Consider the following 18,490-nt stretch of genomic DNA (forward strand, 5'->3'; position numbering starts at 1 on the left):
TATCTTTTGTAACTCCTTACGTGGCTAGTAAGTTCAATAAAATCCCTGAATGTCTTAGTGAGCCTTTGTACGTAGCTACCCCTATCGGTGATTCTATCGTAGCTGAGAAAGTCTATAGAGATTGCACTGTGTCAATTCATCACAGAGATACCTTGGCTGACTTGGTTGAGTTAGACATGGTTGATTTTAATGTGATCCTTGGCATGGACTGACTCTATGTCTGTTATGCCTCTATTGATTGTAGAACTCAGATGGTCACGTTCAAATTCCCGAATGAGGCTGTCATAGAGTGGAAGGGTAGTCCTGTTGCACCTAAGGGTAAGTTTATTTCATACCTTAGGGCCAGGAAGCTAATCTCAAAAGGGTGCATTTATCACCTTGTCCGAGTGAAAGATGACAATATTGAGTCTCCATCCCTTGAGTCGGTTCCGATTGTCAACGAGTTTCTGGATGTCTTTCCTGAAGATCTGCCTAGAGTCCCTCCTGATAGGGAGATTGACTTTGGGATTGATATTCTTCCTGATACCCAGTCTATCTCGATTCCTCCATATAGAATGGCCCCAGCAGAGTTGAAAGAGTTGAAGGAACAGTTAAAGGACTTGTTAGATAAGGGATTCATTAGGCCGAGCGTCTCACCATGGGGTGCTCTGGTCCTATTCGTGCGAAAGAAGGATGGGTCCCTTAGAATGTGTATTGATTACAAGCAGCTGAATAAGGTCACCGTAAAGAACAAATACCCTCTCCCCAGAATAGATGATTTATTTGATCAACTTTAGGGTGCCACGTGTTTCTCAAAAATAGAATTGAGATCCGGTTACCACCAATTAAAGGTGAGAGAATGTGATATTCCAAAGACTGCTTTCTGGACTCCTTATGACCACTTTGAATTTTTGGTCATGTCCTTTGGACTGACAAATGCCCCCGCAGCTTTTATGGATCTCATAAACCGAGTGTTTAAACCATATCTCGATATGTTTGTGATTGTATTCATAGATGATATTCTGGTCTACTCCAAGAATGAAAAGGAGCACGCCTATCATCTTAGAGTCGTTTTAAAAACTTTGAGGGTCCAGGTATTGTATGCAAAGTTCTCCAAATGTGAATTTTGTCTTGCATCAGGGGCCTTTCTAGGCCACATTGTATCTGGAGATGGTATTCAGGTTGACGCTCAGAAGATTGAAGCGGTGAAGAATTGACCCAGACCCACATCCCCGACAGAGATAAGAAGCTTCTTGGGTTTGGCTGGCTATTATCGAAGGTTTGTAGAGGGATTCTCATCCATATCATCACCATTGACTAAGCTGACTCAAAAGAAGGCTAAGTTCCAATGGTCCGATTCCTGTGAGGAGAGTTTCCAGAAATTGAAGACCAAGCTAACCACTGCTCCTGTTCTAGCTTTGCCCGATAGAACAGAGGGATTTGTGGTCTATTGTGATGCATCCAGAATTGGTTTGGGTTGTGTGTTGATGTAAAGGGGGAAGGTGATAGCCTATGCTTCAAGACAGCTTAAGGTTCATGAGAGGAATTACCCAACTCATGACCTTGAGCTGGCAGCTATGGTGTTTGCACTTAAAATTTGACGCCACTACTTGTATGGAGTGCATGTCGATGTGTTCACCGATCACAAGAGCTTATAATATATCTTCAGCCAGAAAAAACTCAACCTGAGGCAAAGGCGATGGCTCGAGCTACTCAAGGACTACGACATGATCATCCTCTACCATCCAGGTAAAGCTACTGTTCTTGCTGATGCTCTTAGCAGGTTGTCCATGGGTAGCACTGCCTATGTGGAAAATGGAAGGAGGGAATTGGCGAAAGAGGTACATCGATTAGCCCGATTGGGAGTTCGACTCGAAGAGAACAATGAAGGTGGAGTAAACGTTTGAGATGGGGCTACGTCCTCACTTGTAGCAGAGGTAAAGGAGAAACAAGATCAGGATCCCATCCTCCTCCGGTTGAAAGAAGTTGTTCACAAACAAGGGGTGACGGTCTTCACCAAAGGGGGAGATGGTGTTTTGAGGTACCAAAGTAGATTGTGTGTACCTCATGTCGATGATGTTCGAGAGAGGATTATGGCCGAAACGCATAGTTCCAGATACTCTATTCATCCAGGCTCCATAAAAATGTACCATGACTTGAGGAAAATCTATTGGTGGAGTGGGATGAAGAGGGATATTGCGGAATTTGTTTTCAAGTGCCCAAATTGCCAACAGGTGAAGTCTGAGCATCAAAAGCCATGTGGTTTAGCCCAAAACATAGAACTTCCAGAATTGAAGTGGGAGATGATCAACATGGACTTTATTACAGGCTTGTCGAAGTCCCGAAAGCAACATGATTCCATTTGGGTGATTGTGGATAGAATGACGAAATCAGCTCACTTCTTGGCGGTTAAGACTACTGACACCGCAGAGGATTATGCAAAGCTGTACATTCAAGAGATCGTCAGATTGCATGGGGTTCCCTTGTCTATTATCTCAGACAGAGGAGCCCAATTCACTTCCCAATTTTGGAAATCCTTTCAGAAGGGATTAGGTTCGAAGGTGAACTTGAGTATGGCCTTCCATCCCCAAACAGATGGCCAGGCCGAGCGCACCATCCAAACATTGGAAGATATGTTGAGGGCATGCGTGCTTGACTTCAAGGGAAATTGGGATAACCACTTACCTCTCATAGAGTTTGCGTACAACAATAGCTATCATGCAAGCATTCAAATGGCTCCTTATGAAGCTTTGTATGGGAGGAGGTGTAGATCTCCTATTGGGTGGTTTGACATTGGTGAAGCCGAGTTGATTGGGCCTGACCTTGTCCACCAAGCCATGGATAAAGTGAGAATTATTCAAGATAGGCTAAAGACAGCCCAAAGCCGCCAAAAATCTTACACCGATGTGAGGAGGAGAGACTTGGAGTTTGAGGTGGGTGATTGGGTGTATTTGAAAGTGTCACCCATGAAGGGTGTCATGAGGTTTGGAAGGAAAGGGAAGCTCAGTCCTCGATATATCGATCCTTACCAAATTTCGAGGCAGATTGGGAGTGTTGCCTATGAGTTAAAGTTACCCTCAGAGCTAGCTTCTATTCATCCGGTATTCCACGTTTCGATGTTGAATAAATGCTTAGGCGATCCTTCGTTGGTAGTCCCCATTGATAGTATTGGAGTTAAGGACAACTTATCCTATGAAGAGGTTTCGGTCCAAATTCTTGATCGCCAAATTCGCAAATTGAGGAACAAAGAGGTCGCCTCAGTCAAGGTCCTGTGGAGGAAGCAATTTGTTGAGGAAGCCACATGGGAAGCGGAGGAAGCCATGAGATCTAAATATCCACATCTATTCGTGCCTACTGACGAGAATGTTAGAGGTAATGCCCATTTCCTTGACTTGAATTCATTTGTGCATTTTGAGTCTTGATTGATAATTGATTGAGAATTTGATTGATTGATTGACTGAATTCTGATTGTGATTTGTACTCCGAGTCCATTCTTGGTTACTCGTCATTCGAGGACGAATAATCCCAAGAGAGAGATAATGTAACACCCCTAAAAAATTCTTCCCTAGGATTCGGACCCTTCTTGTATCATGCCGGGTCGAACCCAATTATTTAGAAGTGTATGCTTGAGTTGAGATGAGTCCTCGAGTAATCGAGGAGTGTTGGAGGTGATGTGGGGTCACGGAAGACCCCTAGGATCGAGCTAAGACCAAAAAGGTTCGTCGTGGCTAAGTTTGAGGAGGAGTTTGTATGAGGGGTTGACTTCTAACGACCCTATCTTTTGATATATGACGAGCTGGGTGGACCACGACCTATTAAATTAATGATCGTCGAGTATTCTTTCCAACGCCACCAAGAATGTGCATTTTGAAGTTTGGAGTCAAAAGATATGACGATCCTAAGATGAACTAGCCCAGTAGAGATTTTCAGGCCTCGGTTGAAATTGCTGGAAAACTGGGCTTGGCGCCGCAGTGGCACAATGCGCCACTATCGCGCCAGAAACATGCCTCAGTAGTTTGGGCTATGGCGCGGCGCACCACTAAAAGGTGTGCAGGGTTTTTCAAGCTAATTTCCAAAACCCAAAAAATATTGGCCTTGGGGCTGTAAGGGCGCGATGCGCCACTATCGCTCCAGAAACATGCCTCAGTAGTTTGGTCCTTGGTACGGCGCGCCACTGCGAGGTGTGCAGGTTTTAGGCATAATCAGCCTGGCGCTGCAATGGCGCGATGCGCCACTATCGCGCCAAGTGCATTTTTACCTATTTTTCAGAACTTTTGAGAAGGGACAATTTGAGAACTTACCCAAATTATATATGTATCACCCTAGACTATTTTTGGACCAATTCTTCAGCCCCCACTCTCTCTCTAAAAGCCCTAGAAACCTCTCTCTCTCTCTCTCTTCTTCTTCCTCTCCAAAATCCTCCTCCAACAAGAAGAGTTCTAAGAGCTTCAAGGTTTGAGTTCTCCATTGAAGACCCAACCACAAGGTTTTCTTCAAGTCTTCACTAAGGTATGTAAGGCTATCCAAAACATGGGTTGAGTCCACCCATGTGCCCTACTCTTGCTTTGAGGTTAGATGTTCATGAAAAATGGAGTTTTCTTGGTATGGTTATGTTTGTATGAGCTTTGTCCTCTATTTATTTGACTCTATATGTGTTGATGTTGTTGAGCTAAAAAGTTCTTAAAATGGGCCTTTATATGAGTATGAGTTGATAAAGACGAGTTGTTAAATATATTTTATTGACCTTTTAATTATTTAGATTATGATAAAGGATGTCATTTTCCTAAAAATGTTGTCGATTTTAAAAATATTGATTTAAAGTCTTGAAGTTGTGATGAGTCACAAAGATTTCTCAAATGGATGGAGGTAATGATTGATTATATCTATATGTTGCTATAAATGTGCATTTAAATTTCTTTTGAAGAGATGATTGAGATTGATCGGATAGTACGATTGGAAGAGATTTGATTGTGATAGAGTTTATGAGTTGACAAGGTTGTAATGAGACTTGTCGATATGAGTTGATTGAGTTGATTGGATGGAGTTTTATGAGCATTGAGTCTTGGGAGGAGTATCGAGCACCGAATTGGGCAAGAGTATAGCCCATACTCAAACCCAATACATGTGTTGCCAAACGTAGGGGGGATTGAACCGTTAAAGTCGGATGCTTCCCCGAGAGATTTGTCCTGACATTATAGGACTTGGTTGGATTGGATCCAGGATTGGTTGATTCGTTCATACTCTGGCAAAGTATGAACGGACGCGGCAATAACGTCGGTTTGTTGTACTTTCACTAGCTCATAAGTGATGGTTGTCGGTTAAGAGAAACTCCCAAATAGGTCTTGATAGTACTCTGAGTTAGACTGAGTTGAATGACATGTGATTGGTCCCGTCTAAATCATATTCTTGTTTATACTTAGGACATTTGAGTGAGTTGTCTTGTATATATATATATATGAGCTGAGATTCCGAGTTGACTGATTCTTCCTTGATGTTCGTTGTATTCGGCCATTTTACATACTCGTACATTCTATGTACTGACGCCATTTGGCCTGCATCGTTTTATGATGCAGAGACAGGTAATAGATATCATCAACCGGCGCTCCGTTGAAGATCCACATACACTTCCCACTAGTTGGTGAGTCCTCCTAGTTCCCGGAGGATATCGAGCCTTCTTGTACAGTTTTGTTGTCATTTCCCTCATTTTGATTGTTGGTAGCAATAGACTTGTCATTGACACCTTTTAGACTTTGATAGAGGCTTCATAGATTGGATTGTGGGGAGGTTGAACGGTTATTTTGAGGAGTCTTATTATATTTGTTTGTTGAGTTGATGAATGTTTGGCCTTCGGCCCCCATATTGTGAATAGTATTTTATTAATTGAGTTTCTGCTAAGAGAATGTGATTGAATGAATGTGTGACCAGACCAGGTGGTTCGCTCGGAGGTCAGAAATGTCCTTCGGGTGCCGGCCACGCCTAGGGTACCCTCCCGGGGCGTGATATTATACCTAACTGATGTATCAAAAAACTGCAAGAAATAAACTTCACACATATGTATCACAACTGATGTATCAACTACAAATCTGATGTATCAGAATTGATGTATCAGTCTCTAATTAGCATAGTTTATATATAACTGATGTATCAAAAATCCGCAGGAAATAAAATTTACATATATATATATATATCAGAACTTATGTACCAACTACAGAACTGATGTATCAGTATTTAATTAGCACAGATTATACCTAACTGATGTATCAAAAAATTACAGGAAATAAACTTCATACATATGTATCACAACTGATGTATCAACTACAAATCTGATGTATAAGAATTGATGTATCAGTCTCTAATTAGCACAATTTATACATAACTGATGTATCAAAAACCTGCAGTACATAATTGATGCTCTGTTTTTTGGCTTGAAACTTCATGTACATAACTGTTGCCCTTTTTAACCAATTAATCCTATTAATTAGATCAGTAATTCATTTAAAGAACCAATCATACCTTATCTCAATCTACTATCCATAAATATCTGATGTACATTAACTGTTCTACAGCTAAAGTTGATGTATCAGATACATAACTTATGTATCAGCAAAACTGGAAAAAAAATTTGAAATCGACTTTGGTTTGAATTGATGCTTTTTTTTTCCATTCGAGACGATGCTATGTTTTTTGGCTTGAATCTTCATGAACATAACCGTTGCTTTTTTTAATAAATTAATCTCATTAATTAGATCAGTAATTCATTTAAAGAACCAATCATACCTTATATTAAGATACTATCCATAAATAACTGATATGCATTAACTATTCTACGGCTAAAGATGATGTATCAGATACATAACTAATGTATCAGCAAAACTGATTTTTTTTTTTGAAATCGACTTTGGTTTGAATTGATGCTCTGTTTTTTGGCTTGAATCTTCATGTACACAACCGTTGCTTTTTTTAACCAATTAATCCCATTAATTAGATCAGTAATTGATTTAAAGAACCAATCATACCTTATATTAAGATACTATCCATAAATAGATGATCTGCATTAACTATTCTACAACTAAAATTGATGTATCAGTTACATAATTAATGTATTAGCAAAACTGAAAAAAGGGGAAATCGAGTAATTTTGATATGATGAAGGATGTATAGTAATTAGACTTTTCCATTATGGAATTTAGGTAAAGTTTACTTGTTTTTATACATTTAAAGCAATGTGACTCTTTGTGTTTCGTCATAATGTTTCACTAGCTAATACAATTTTTCACTGCCGTTGTTTTCTAATAAGTTAGAAAGACACCTTTTTAAATGGTTGATTAAAATTAATTTCCTTCCTATTTTAATTTTAATTTGAGGAATATAAATAAATAGGAAAAGAAAAAAGAAAATATGTATGCTGATCTTAGAGACCGCCACATCATTGTGTCTAGGATTTTTTTTATTATATTAGATATATTAGACTATTATATTAAATTAATATTAGTGTAGAAGTATTCTAAAAGACTGAAGAAGGTGGATTTAAAATTTTAACTTCTTATGTTATATTGCTGATATTACAGAATATGATCAGCCGAGAATTTGAGATAGAGAAATTAGCTCCATAGATTTTGAATCAGAGATGAAATCATTAAGATGTGATTATTCCTACATGAACAAAATTATGCTTTTTCATTTTATGTTAATATTACTAAAATTGCAGTTTTTTTTTGCGGAACAAAAAATCAATTATTTTATAGCAAAATATGTTGCATTGTTTTTTTGTAATTTAAAGTTTATTATTGCCCTTGATGAAGCGGATCAACCTGATAATTGAAAAAAATATTTATGTTCCGTTACTATTTTTTCTGGAGTGCTTAACCATGATTTGAAAAAAAAAAGTACTAATCTTGCTCTCTAAAAAAATTCAATTGAAGCTAAAAGAATATTAAGAAAATTGTAATAATGTTATTAATGATTCGAAATCGTAATAAAAATTGGAATGATCGAGTTTTATTACTCCAATTTGCCTATCAAAATTCCCTTTTAAAATTGAAGATACAAATAAAGGTGTAAGAATTGAAAATTGGACGTCAAAGAAAAACTTTCAAACAATTTGTCAAGAATATACTAAAAAATAGTGATTGTGATAAAAAAATATTTTATAAAGAGTATTTTTACGATGTATATTATTCATTTTGGAGAGTTGAAGTAACATTTCTTATAACAGACATATTTATTACTATTTTATCAAATTATTCTCATTAAAGCTCATCTAAATATGAATACGATAGGCTCACATTTTTATGATATTTAATTTTAAAGCCCATCTAAATATAGTATGATAGCCTCACATTTTTACGATATTTGATTTTATATGAGTAAATTTATACAGGAATTGAACAGAAACGTCTCACTAGCTTCTCTATGCAAGAGTCCATACTTTTATTATATGATCATTATGTTAGAATTTCACATGATTATGAAAACATAAATAAATGAATCCTATCAATTATTCAGAATTGTAGAAATACATAATTTTAAAATAATATAAATTACAATAATTTGGTCAAAAAAATATACCTGAATTCGTCATGTTATTTCTTGACTTAAGAGCAGAAATGTTTTTCTTAATTGTTCTTTACTCTTATTTTTATTTACTCTTTTCTCTCTACTTTTTCCTTTTCTGTCTTCTTAATGCATAGAATAATGGAGTATACTATTCTTCTTTTAAATGTAGAGAGAGGGGACCCATAATAAATTGTACGAGGAGTTACAACTTATTTTAACCACTCTCCATCACGTAAAGAAAAAAGAGTTACAATATGAATTCATTTCTCCATAATATCCAATTAATTTAATCGTTTAATATTTATAAAACTGACTTTATTACGTGAACATAAATAAAACTTACACATTATTTGTAAAACAGTATGGGAACTAAAAGTCAAGATGATGCACATAAGTCCCCAAAATCTCTATGTACAATTACTTAAAATGTTATTGTACAAAGTAATAAAATTAGTATTTATTTTCTTTATTAAATTCCAAGAGTTTCTTATTATAGTTAATAAGTAAATATTATTATTTATTAATAATCACTACGATTATTTTGAATGACATATATAATTAATTATTAAATAATTTTTTTCCTATCCCAAAATTCCTAATACAATTAATATCTTTACACTATATTATTTGACCGCGCAAAGTGTTTGATAAGTTCACTAATAATTAAAATAAAATTCATTAAAAAGAGAGAGTGTGTTGGGTCCACTCTGTCACGCAATTTCTGTTCAGTCCACTACTTAATTAACTTTGTCATCTGGAATATGGATTATCAAAATCCCATCATGCAAACCCTTTTGTCTCTTTGCAATCTCTAAATTGGTGTAATAATTTGTGTTAATTAGTGGAGAATTTCACCTGGAGTAGGTTACTTAGTGACATTCAGCATTTTTCTCATCCCTAAGTTTAAACCCTTCTTCTCTATTTGAGGTGGGTTTTCTTCTTTATCTGTTTATTTGATCTGCATTTTTCAGTTTTCTGAACCAATTAACTGATTTGTGATTGTGGGTTTCTTTTCTTTTGTGTATGGATATCTGGTTTGATGTTAATCGCAACTCTCCCTTTCTACCTTTGAAATTTGTAACTTTTTTTTTTTTAAAAAAAAATCATGTGTTGTTGATGTTGATTTTCACGCATTGGTCATGTCTGACTCAGTTTGTTGTATTTTTAAAAGTTTTTGTAAAATTTGTCATAATTTTGTTTCATTTTTCGTCTCCTTTGAGTGAACAGTCCAGAAACCCTGATGTAGACTTGATATTTCATTCTTTTTTTTTTGTGATTTTCTGATAGCATCAGTTTCTCTTTACTAAATTACTTGTCTTTTGCCGTTCTGCTGCTACAAAAATCATGTAGAGTTGAGTAATTAAATAAATGAAGAAGATCAATTAGCCCTTGTGTTACTATAACCTGTTTATTTTGGGAATCTTTAACTTGGAACCTAGTGATAGTTCAGAAAAGTTGATTAGGCTCATATATACTTTCAGGGTATTGGAAAAACTGGATGCGTAGGTAATTAATTAACCACCTATAGTATAAAAAAGGAGAAGTTACATTGATAACCCAGGTATATTTTATTGCTGCCCACAGCTATTTGTGCTATGTCATTATGCTGACTGATGATTCTTTCATAACAATGGCACATACATGAATTAGTTTCAAAAAATGTCGCATAATAATCCACAAATACAACATTAGCATGCTTACTTTAAGATTATTTTACTTAAAAAGTAAGATAATATGTACCTATAACGTATTTTCTGACCTGAATGTTACCATGTAAAAGCCGGATGCAAATACTGTCTGTGTATCAATATATATGCCTTGTACAGGGAAGTAGCATTTCTAAATGAAAATGGCATTTCATCTTAACACTCTTTTTCATGAAAGATTTTGGATTGAGTCCTGGAATTTCATCTGTTACCCAATCTACACGTGCTTGTTAATTTGCTGATTGTTGTCTAGTTCTCATCATTTTCATTTTACTTTTTCTTCTTAGATTTGTTTGTGTAAAAGTGATTTGGTTCAAGTGTTAAGTAGGGTTACTTTGTTGTGGTAACTCATTCATGTTTACTTTCTCCATCAATCTTAAAAAAGTTACAGTTGTACAATAACTTTGGTTGAAAACTGCAGGTTCTTCTTGAAATTCCTCTCAATTACGCATGGGCACAATGTCTTATAAGTCGGATGATGAATACTCAACTATTACTGATAAAGGAGACATCGGATTTGTCGACTTTGACAAGTATAAATCAGCTGGTAGCTACAATCCAAATGAAGAGAGCGATATAGTTGTTATATCAGTTCCATTTCCGCTGATAGCAGGAAAACCTAAATCAGGAGTTGTTGGGGAAACTGTTGTCGATTCAGTCACAATAGAGAATACCACCAATGAAACCCAGGAGCTGTGGTCAATTAAGATCTATGACTCGAAACCTGAGGATTCATTCACGCTTTCTCTGATGAAACCTCCAACTGCTTGTTCTGATGTGCAATATGTTCAAGAGTTCATGGAATCCTTTAGCTTAGAGGATAGAATGTTACGACCAGGTCAGACACTTACAGTATGGTTGACTTGTAAACCCAAAGAAATTGGACTGCACACATCAGCTGTGCATTTCAATGTGGGTGATGACACCATAGAAAGATTAGTTTTTATCTTGGCTGAGGATAAGGTTTCCCAGTCCCTGGCTTCGAGAAGGCCATTCCACAGAGACAGAAAGAAGAAAGCACCAGCAGTAGATGTTTTTGCTGCAAATGCATTTGTTGTGGGTTCTCGTCCTACAAGGAATTCTAATCGAGGATTCAGAAACAGACTTCCTTCATATCCAATTCCAGTGGATATAAGGGAAATGATAGAGATGAAACAATTTCCTGATGTTATTGGGGAAGGTTTAAGAAGAGATAATTACATTGCTTATTTTAGAACTTTACTAGCAATTGAAGAAATCAAGATGGAGGTATGTGTTCAGATTTTGATTTGAAGTAATACTTGATTTTGGGTAGCACTAAAATCTTATAGTTTCTTGCATCAGGAAGACATGAGGGACTATGATATGGAGTCAGTCGCCATGAAGCGCAAAGGACCACAATTTTTGTCCCTTGATGTCCCAGGGCTGGCCGAGAGGAGGCCATCACTTGTTTATGGAGATTTTATCTTTGCAAGGCTAGCTACTGCAGATGCTAGTGAGATCATCCCTTACCAGGTGCATTCATATATATTTGTGCTTTATCATAAGCTGCTACTTGATAATTTAAGCTCTCTTTATTGCATAATTTGGTGAAAATTATTACAAATCCATTTTACCTGTAGATTTTCAAAGTTGAAAAGAGTCGCTTGATGTATTTGTACATGGCCAAATACATAGATAGCCCCTCAAACTTGGTTTGAAATTTCATTTTACCACCTCAACTTAGCCAAGTACCATTTGAACACCTCATATATGCTTAGACTGTGTTTTTAGACCCTTGAATGGTAACCCCTGAGAAAACCAGGACGCGGGAACTTCACATGCAGTTATCTGTCAATTATTACAAATAAGGTAATGCCACGTAGCTTCTTATCAAACTAATGCAAGAAAAAGGATAAAGGGGCTTTTGAGCTAAACAAGGAAACAAGAAGATACAATAATTTTTAAGAAACTTCCCCCAGAAGGCCAAAACTTCCTCTTGTCTCTGCATCATCTTGTCCACCAGCTTAGATTCTTACCCTTTTGACATTAAAATTCTTCAGTCCTTTTTCTCTACCATCTATATTGATCAGCAACACCACCACTTCAAAGCTCCATTTCACCTCGCAGACTGTCTTTATAAATTGTTGAGAAAAATTGGAAACATGTGGGTCTAAAAATTTCATTATAGACCACAATATCATCGCGAAAAATGCAAAAAAAAAACTGGGTATCGAGAATTTCATTATGTGATAAATTTTTATTATTGTAGTAGAATCTTTTAAGATCGATTCAAAGAATTTGTAGCATATATGTGCAAGCACCGTGAACACCAGTATCTATCACCAAAAATTGTAAATTAATCCTTTTAGGCCATTTTCTATATGTCTTATAATGGTCAAGCTACAACTGTGTATTAGCTACATGCATTGCCAAGAAATATTTCAAAAGGATTGAAGACTTCCTCTTTCTTTGAGCACAATGATCTCAGTCTTGTTCAAAATTCTCTGTTTTGGCAACTGGACTGTCTTTCTTTTTCTTATGTATAAAAAAAACGGAAGAAAAAAAATGATGTCAAGAAGCGGTCGGAGAAAAGAAAGAAGAAAGGGAGAATCACAGGAAGGAAATGTAAAAGGTGATTTTAAGGAGTGGGCCGTGCTTATTTCTGTTTAAGTCATTCTATGCGCCTGATAAAAGCGAGAAACACACATAGATGATAGATCAATGTCAGCATAATGTGGTTAATGATACAATTCAAGGGTACATGAGGAGGTGTTAAAATGGTACTTGACCAAGTTAAGGTGCCAAAAGGAATTTTAAGCCAACTGTGAGGGGCTATCTATGTATTTGGCCTTTATACATCCAAATCTCTTGAAATATTCATGTTGATCTTTACAACTATGGATGTCGTGGTAGAACATCGACATTTTTTGCTATTTGTTTTCTTCTTTGAGTCTCTTTTATTTTGTTTCTGTTTTTAATTTCATTTCATCTATTTTACTGGAAAGGGTGACAATTTTTGTGATGTCTGGCTGCTATGTCAAGCTGTTTTTTTGCTTAGTTGCATGTCAGTACAATCAACTGAAGGCCCGAGGTTTAATTACTAGGGTACGAGGAAATTCAATGGATTCCAATATTTAGTCTTTAGGGAAATTAAGCTGCCCAATGACACATGCATTGCACCCCTCTCTAAGATACATGTTAAAAGTTTCACTCTTTGTTTAAAATATGCATATGAAGAATTTTAAGGAAGAATGATTCTATATCAGCGGAATTTTACACATGAACTTGATAGATCAAAAGGAGAATAAATGTATTAACATGAACTTGGTGATTTTGGTGATTCTTGCACAGGGTTATATTCACCGAGTTGAAGCGGAAGAAGTATATTTGAAGTTTGATCAAGAATTCCACATCAACCATGTTACTGGAAATCTGTATAATGTGCAGTTTTCATTCAATCGTACGGGTATGCGGAGGTTACATCAAGCCATTGAAGCTACAGAAAGCCTAAATGGAGAAATTCTCTTTCCATCTGGCATATCCAGAACGAGAAATATACAAGCTGCTAGACTGGTACCTAATTCATGTATGCTTAACAAGGAGCAGACAAGTGCAGTTGAAAAGATTCTTGGGTGCAAAGGAGGGGCTCCATATGTTATCCATGGGCCTCCTGGTACAGGCAAAACAAGGACTCTTATAGAAGCTATAATCCAGCTACATATTATGAGGAAAGGTGCTCGAGTACTTGTCTGTGCACCTTCAAATAGTGCTGCAGACCATATACTTGAGAAACTTGTCAGTCAGCAGAATGTTGAAGTGCAGCACCATGAGATTTTTAGGTTGAATGCACTCACACGTCCTTTAGACGATGTGAATCCTAGTTACCTTCGCTTTTGCAATGCTGAAGATAATGGTTTTAAGTGTCCTCTTCTCAGGGACCTTAGAAGATATAGGGTTATCATATCTACATATGCTAGCGCATGTCTTCTTTATGCAGAAGGCATCAAACGGGGACACTTCTCTCATATTTTCTTGGATGAGGCAGGACAGGCTTCGGAGCCTGATACCATGGTTCCTCTGTCACATCTTTTAAGTAAGGAGACAGTAGTTGTACTTGCTGGTGACCCACGGCAACTTGGTCCCGTAGTTTTCTCAAAAGATGCTGAAAATTATGGATTGGTGACTTCATTTATGGAAAGGTTATTTGAATGCCAGTTATATGGTGCTCTCAACGAAAATTATGCTACCAGACTAATAAGGAACTATCGGTGTCATCCGGTAATTCTGCAGCTTCCCTCAGAAATGTTTTATGGAGGAGAGTTGATCCCATGTAAAGAAGATAAAACTTTTACCCGGACTTGGGTGGACCTGCTTCCGAACAAGGAATTTCCTTTGCTTTTCATTGGTATACAAGGTTGTGATGAAAGGGAAGGAAACAACCCATCATGGTTCAACAGGATTGAAGCAAGCAAGGTAGTAGAGATCATCAGAGATCTGATGGAGAACAAAGGTCTGAAAGAGGAAGATATTGGGGTGATAACACCTTATAGGCAGCAAGTACTGAAAATAAGAACAGCCCTTGAGAGCTTTGATTGGGCTAATGTAAAGGTTGGCAGCGTAGAGCAATTCCAAGGTCAGGAGAGAGAAGTTATTATCATATCGACCGTCCGATCAACGATACAGCATAATGACTTCGATAGAATCCATTATTTAGGATTTTTAAGCAATCCGAGAAGGTTCAATGTTGCTGCTACAAGAGCCAGATCATTGCTTGTTGTTATCGGGAATCCACACATCATCTGCAAGGTAATTCTATATTTATTTCTGCTACTGTGATTTGTAGTGCCAATGTAGATTTGATATGCCATAGTAAAGGTCGAGTTTCTGTCTATTCATTTTCTGAAAAATTTCCTTATCCTGGTGATACCTATTGTTGGAAACTGTGGAGTTGAATATTTACATCTAGCCACGTACCGAGTCATTCATAAAAGTTGAATTAGAAAAGGTGACTTTCCTCTTGAATTTGTTATGGGCCTTTGTAGAGCTTAAAATTATGAATCTTGGGACATATTTTGCCAATTGTTCTATCTATGAGTGAGAAATACCAATTCTGATTAACGTATCCGATATGGCAGGATCCCTACTGGAACAAGCTTTTGTGGTATTGTGCAGACAATGGCTCCTACAAGGGCTGCTTCTTACCTGAAAAACTGGAGATCCCTCAAGAGGATTCTGGACAAGCAAATAATTGGTATGATGGCGGGATACAAGTAAATAACTGGGATTGTGAAGGAGCACAAGCTAATGATTGGGACCAAGTCCAGGGGGGACAAGTTAACGATTGGGACCAAGACCAAGGGGGACAAGTCAACGATTGGGACCGAGATGAAGGGGGACAAACTAAGAATTGGAACGAGGAAGGCACTTGCGATAATGAAGAGAAACAGAGTGTTCAGCCATCTCCTGATGTTCCACAGGGTACAATGCACCAAACAGACGACATCCCGGTCCCTGTTATGGATGAAGCTGAATGGTCTGATGGTTGGAAATAACTACTTAGTTTATTATGCTAGGGGGTGAAACTTTTGGAGGTTTGCATTGAACCTCAACTCAGAGAACCTTTTCAGATTCTGCACTAGAATGTGCAGTTTTTGCATTTTGAGAAATTTCAAGCTCAGGATGCCTGCATTTTAGCTACATGTATACTTGCTATTTATAAAATGGTGTGTTTAGCTATATGTATACGTGCTATATATAAAATGATGTGGAAAATTCAAGCTCCAAATTTACGTAAAACTGACACCTTGAAACCTCAAATTCGTTATATTCCATGAAACATACTGCAATGAGTACAAAACTGATGTACATCTACATCACTCTTCCAACGAATGTTTACATTGAGTTGCCAATTCAGTTGAACTGCAAAGCCATTACCCCACAGGTTGCTAGAAGAACAAATACAGAAAATCTCTGGGAACCCTGTGCGGCTGATGGTATCAAATTTGGCTTGAATCCTAAATTTGTTTCAGGGTCTCCAAAGATATCTGTTGGAGGTGGTGTTAAATTTGGTCTTCTATCAGCCACTGGTCTTAGAGGCGGTGTGAATGGTTGATGAACATTATTAGCAGCTGCAAAATATGAAACAAAAAATAGCAACCCGGCCATAAGCAATATATATTAGACTTCAAGTAAAATTCACCAGAAAATCAGAGTTTAAATTACCTTTAGGACTAGGAGATGGAGGTGACCTAGGAGATTCTGTTGGTCTTGAGCTAGCTGGACCTGTAACCAAATGAAGATTTAATAATCTTCTTTCCTTGTTTAAACAGAAATCAAGAAATGATGGTGCCAAAATTAAATAAATTGAGTAACTTTGGTACCTGGAGCTGGAATAGGGGAAGGTGATGCTGCATTCAATGTAATAAACAAGTCAGAAATTAGTGATCTAATATCAGTTGGAACCAGCTTAATTTCACTTATGGTCATTGAAGTTAACTCACTCGTTTATTTACCTTTGCACTGGACGGGGACACCAGCCATGTTACAAGCTTTAGGAAGGGAAATAGCTAAAGTCCTGTTAATGGGAACGCGAAATGGAACGTTTCCAGTAACAATAAGGCAGAGGCAATCTGTGCCATTGCTCATGACGTACTTGAGAGATCGGCAACAAGCTGAAGTTGGTGAAGAATTATAGCTCCCACCATTGCTAATGAAGTTTATGCAAGGGCTAAAGCTACGTAGCATTGCCGCGCTACACGCTGTACTAATCTGCCCGGAAACTAATTGCGTGCTCAAAACCATTAAAATAATAGTCAAAATTGACGAGTATTTTATCCCTTCCATTTTTGTAATGAATTTTAAAAGTTTGGAGAAGTAGTAATTAAAAGGGAGTGTGCAAGGAGGAAAAATGAATGTATAGAAGCTTGATGTTGGATATAGAAGATATTAATTATTAGAAGTAATTTATAAATCAAAAGAGGAAAATAACAAGGAGAACATGTAGGTTAAAAGTGGTTTTGGAGCTCAACTACCTTAACTAACTTCAAATGATAAAGAATGTTTATGTCACCTTAAACATAAATTGCATTTGGATTTTCCAAGTTCTGAATTAATTTTTTTAAGGATTTAGTTCTATTAGATGTATTGCTTAATTAGTTGTTCGTTTAACTCATTTTGAAGTTTATGAAGAAGGTTCATGTATAGGGTAAAATCAAGAAGCGTTTGGCCAGTTGAATCATGACACGTGAAGGGCATTAGGAACTACGCAAAGCATAGTCAAATGAAACACGTGGCTGAATCAAACAAGGACAGGTGGGAGATGGCCAAAGTGAAATTATTACTCTGAGAGGCCATTGATACAATTCGTCCGCATAGGAATCAAACCGGACCAAGGCTCGTTAGGCCCGGAGGAAAAGTCAGCAGCCAACATTAGCCAATATGAAATTGTTCCACAAGTGGAGCCAGACGTTACTTTTTATTCTTAAATGTCATTAGTTGTGTTATTTACCATGAGTTATGAGGATTAATTATGGACAATTATCTCCTGCAAAATCACTAAAAAGATACGACACATGAGTCTAATTTAACCCCAAAAGCTAGCTCAAGACGGGAGAATTGCCTAAGTCTATATAATCAGACCACCAGTCCATTCCCAACCAATGTGGGACTTTTCAACCCACTCTAGTACCCCCCTTCATGCCCATGCCAACTGGAGCATGGATCGGGAGCCCAAACGGGGATGTACCGGCTCTGATACCTTGAACAAATGTGACATCTGAGACTAACTCAACTCCAAAAACTAGCTCAAGAGGGGAGGATTGTCCAAGTCCATATAAGCAGACCACCAGTTCATTCCCAACCAATGTGAGACTTTTCAACCCACTCTAACAATCACCCCTATAAAAGTTGTAGGATCGTCACCGTAGACAGTGAAGTTTTATTGATAAATTCGTATTAAATTTTAAATTCATGATACGTTGACTAAGTCAAATTATTGGTTAATAAAGTTGTATTAGTATTTAAGTTAGAATTTTATGACTTAAATAAAGTCCAAATTACATTTGGGCCAGTCCATTAAGTTGACAAGACGAGCTCAACTCATGTTCTTCAAGCCCAAGGTCCTCTAAAATTATTTGGAGACCAAAATACCCCTAAAACCCTAGTTCACACCTATATAAAGGGGTCTTCATAAGACCAAAAAAAGACACATAGAAATAAATAAAAAAGCTTTGCTCTTCGGTGGTGATCCGCAAGTCTTCCACCTGCAAAGAAGTCTTTGTCTCCAAGTG

At 37.1% G+C, this 18,490-nt stretch overlaps 2 protein-coding genes across 3 annotated transcripts; one reads left to right on the top strand and one right to left on the bottom strand.

Moving 5' to 3' along the window:
- Positions 1–9,292: 9,292 nt before the first annotated feature.
- On the top strand, positions 9,293–15,940 carry LOC129898971 (probable RNA helicase SDE3). 2 transcript variants are annotated; one of them, XM_055973700.1, is made up of 5 exons: positions 9,293–9,462; positions 10,663–11,489; positions 11,565–11,735; positions 13,554–15,008; positions 15,338–15,940. In XM_055973700.1, the coding sequence occupies exons 2-5, from the start codon at positions 10,692–10,694 to the stop codon at positions 15,752–15,754; spliced, it is 2,841 nt and encodes a 946-aa protein (XP_055829675.1). In that variant the 5' UTR covers positions 9,293–9,462; positions 10,663–10,691; the 3' UTR covers positions 15,755–15,940. The 2 variants fall into 2 exon arrangements, with proteins under 2 accessions (XP_055829675.1, XP_055829676.1); XM_055973701.1 differs by lacking the exon at positions 9,293–9,462 and adding an exon at positions 9,941–10,096.
- Positions 15,941–15,954: 14 nt separating this feature from the next.
- Positions 15,955–17,122, bottom strand: LOC129898972 (non-specific lipid transfer protein GPI-anchored 21-like). The gene is made up of 4 exons (XM_055973702.1): positions 16,715–17,122; positions 16,583–16,609; positions 16,425–16,484; positions 15,955–16,330 (listed from the first exon to the last, which is right to left on the bottom strand). The coding sequence occupies exons 1-4, from the start codon at positions 17,043–17,045 to the stop codon at positions 16,113–16,115; spliced, it is 636 nt and encodes a 211-aa protein (XP_055829677.1). The 5' UTR covers positions 17,046–17,122; the 3' UTR covers positions 15,955–16,112.
- Positions 17,123–18,490: the final 1,368 nt, after the last annotated feature.

The sequence above is a fragment of the Solanum dulcamara genome, chromosome 8 (genome assembly GCF_947179165.1).
Source record: "Solanum dulcamara chromosome 8, daSolDulc1.2, whole genome shotgun sequence".
NCBI lineage: Eukaryota > Viridiplantae > Streptophyta > Magnoliopsida > Solanales > Solanaceae > Solanum > Solanum dulcamara.

Coding starts and splice junctions, on each gene's coding strand:
- LOC129898971 (XM_055973700.1), top strand. CDS start 10,692: ATGGGCACAATGTCTTATAAGTCGGATGATGAATACTCAACTATTACT. Junction 11,736..13,553: donor GTGAGATCATCCCTTACCAG/GTGCATTCATAT, acceptor ATTCTTGCACAG/GGTTATATTCACCGAGTTGA. Junction 15,009..15,337: donor ATCCACACATCATCTGCAAG/GTAATTCTATAT, acceptor CCGATATGGCAG/GATCCCTACTGGAACAAGCT.
- LOC129898972 (XM_055973702.1), bottom strand. CDS start 17,045: ATGGAAGGGATAAAATACTCGTCAATTTTGACTATTATTTTAATGGTT. Junction 16,610..16,714: donor TGTCCCCGTCCAGTGCAAAG/GTAAATAAACGA, acceptor CATTGAATGCAG/CATCACCTTCCCCTATTCCA. Junction 16,485..16,582: donor TTCCCCTATTCCAGCTCCAG/GTACCAAAGTTA, acceptor ATTTGGTTACAG/GTCCAGCTAGCTCAAGACCA.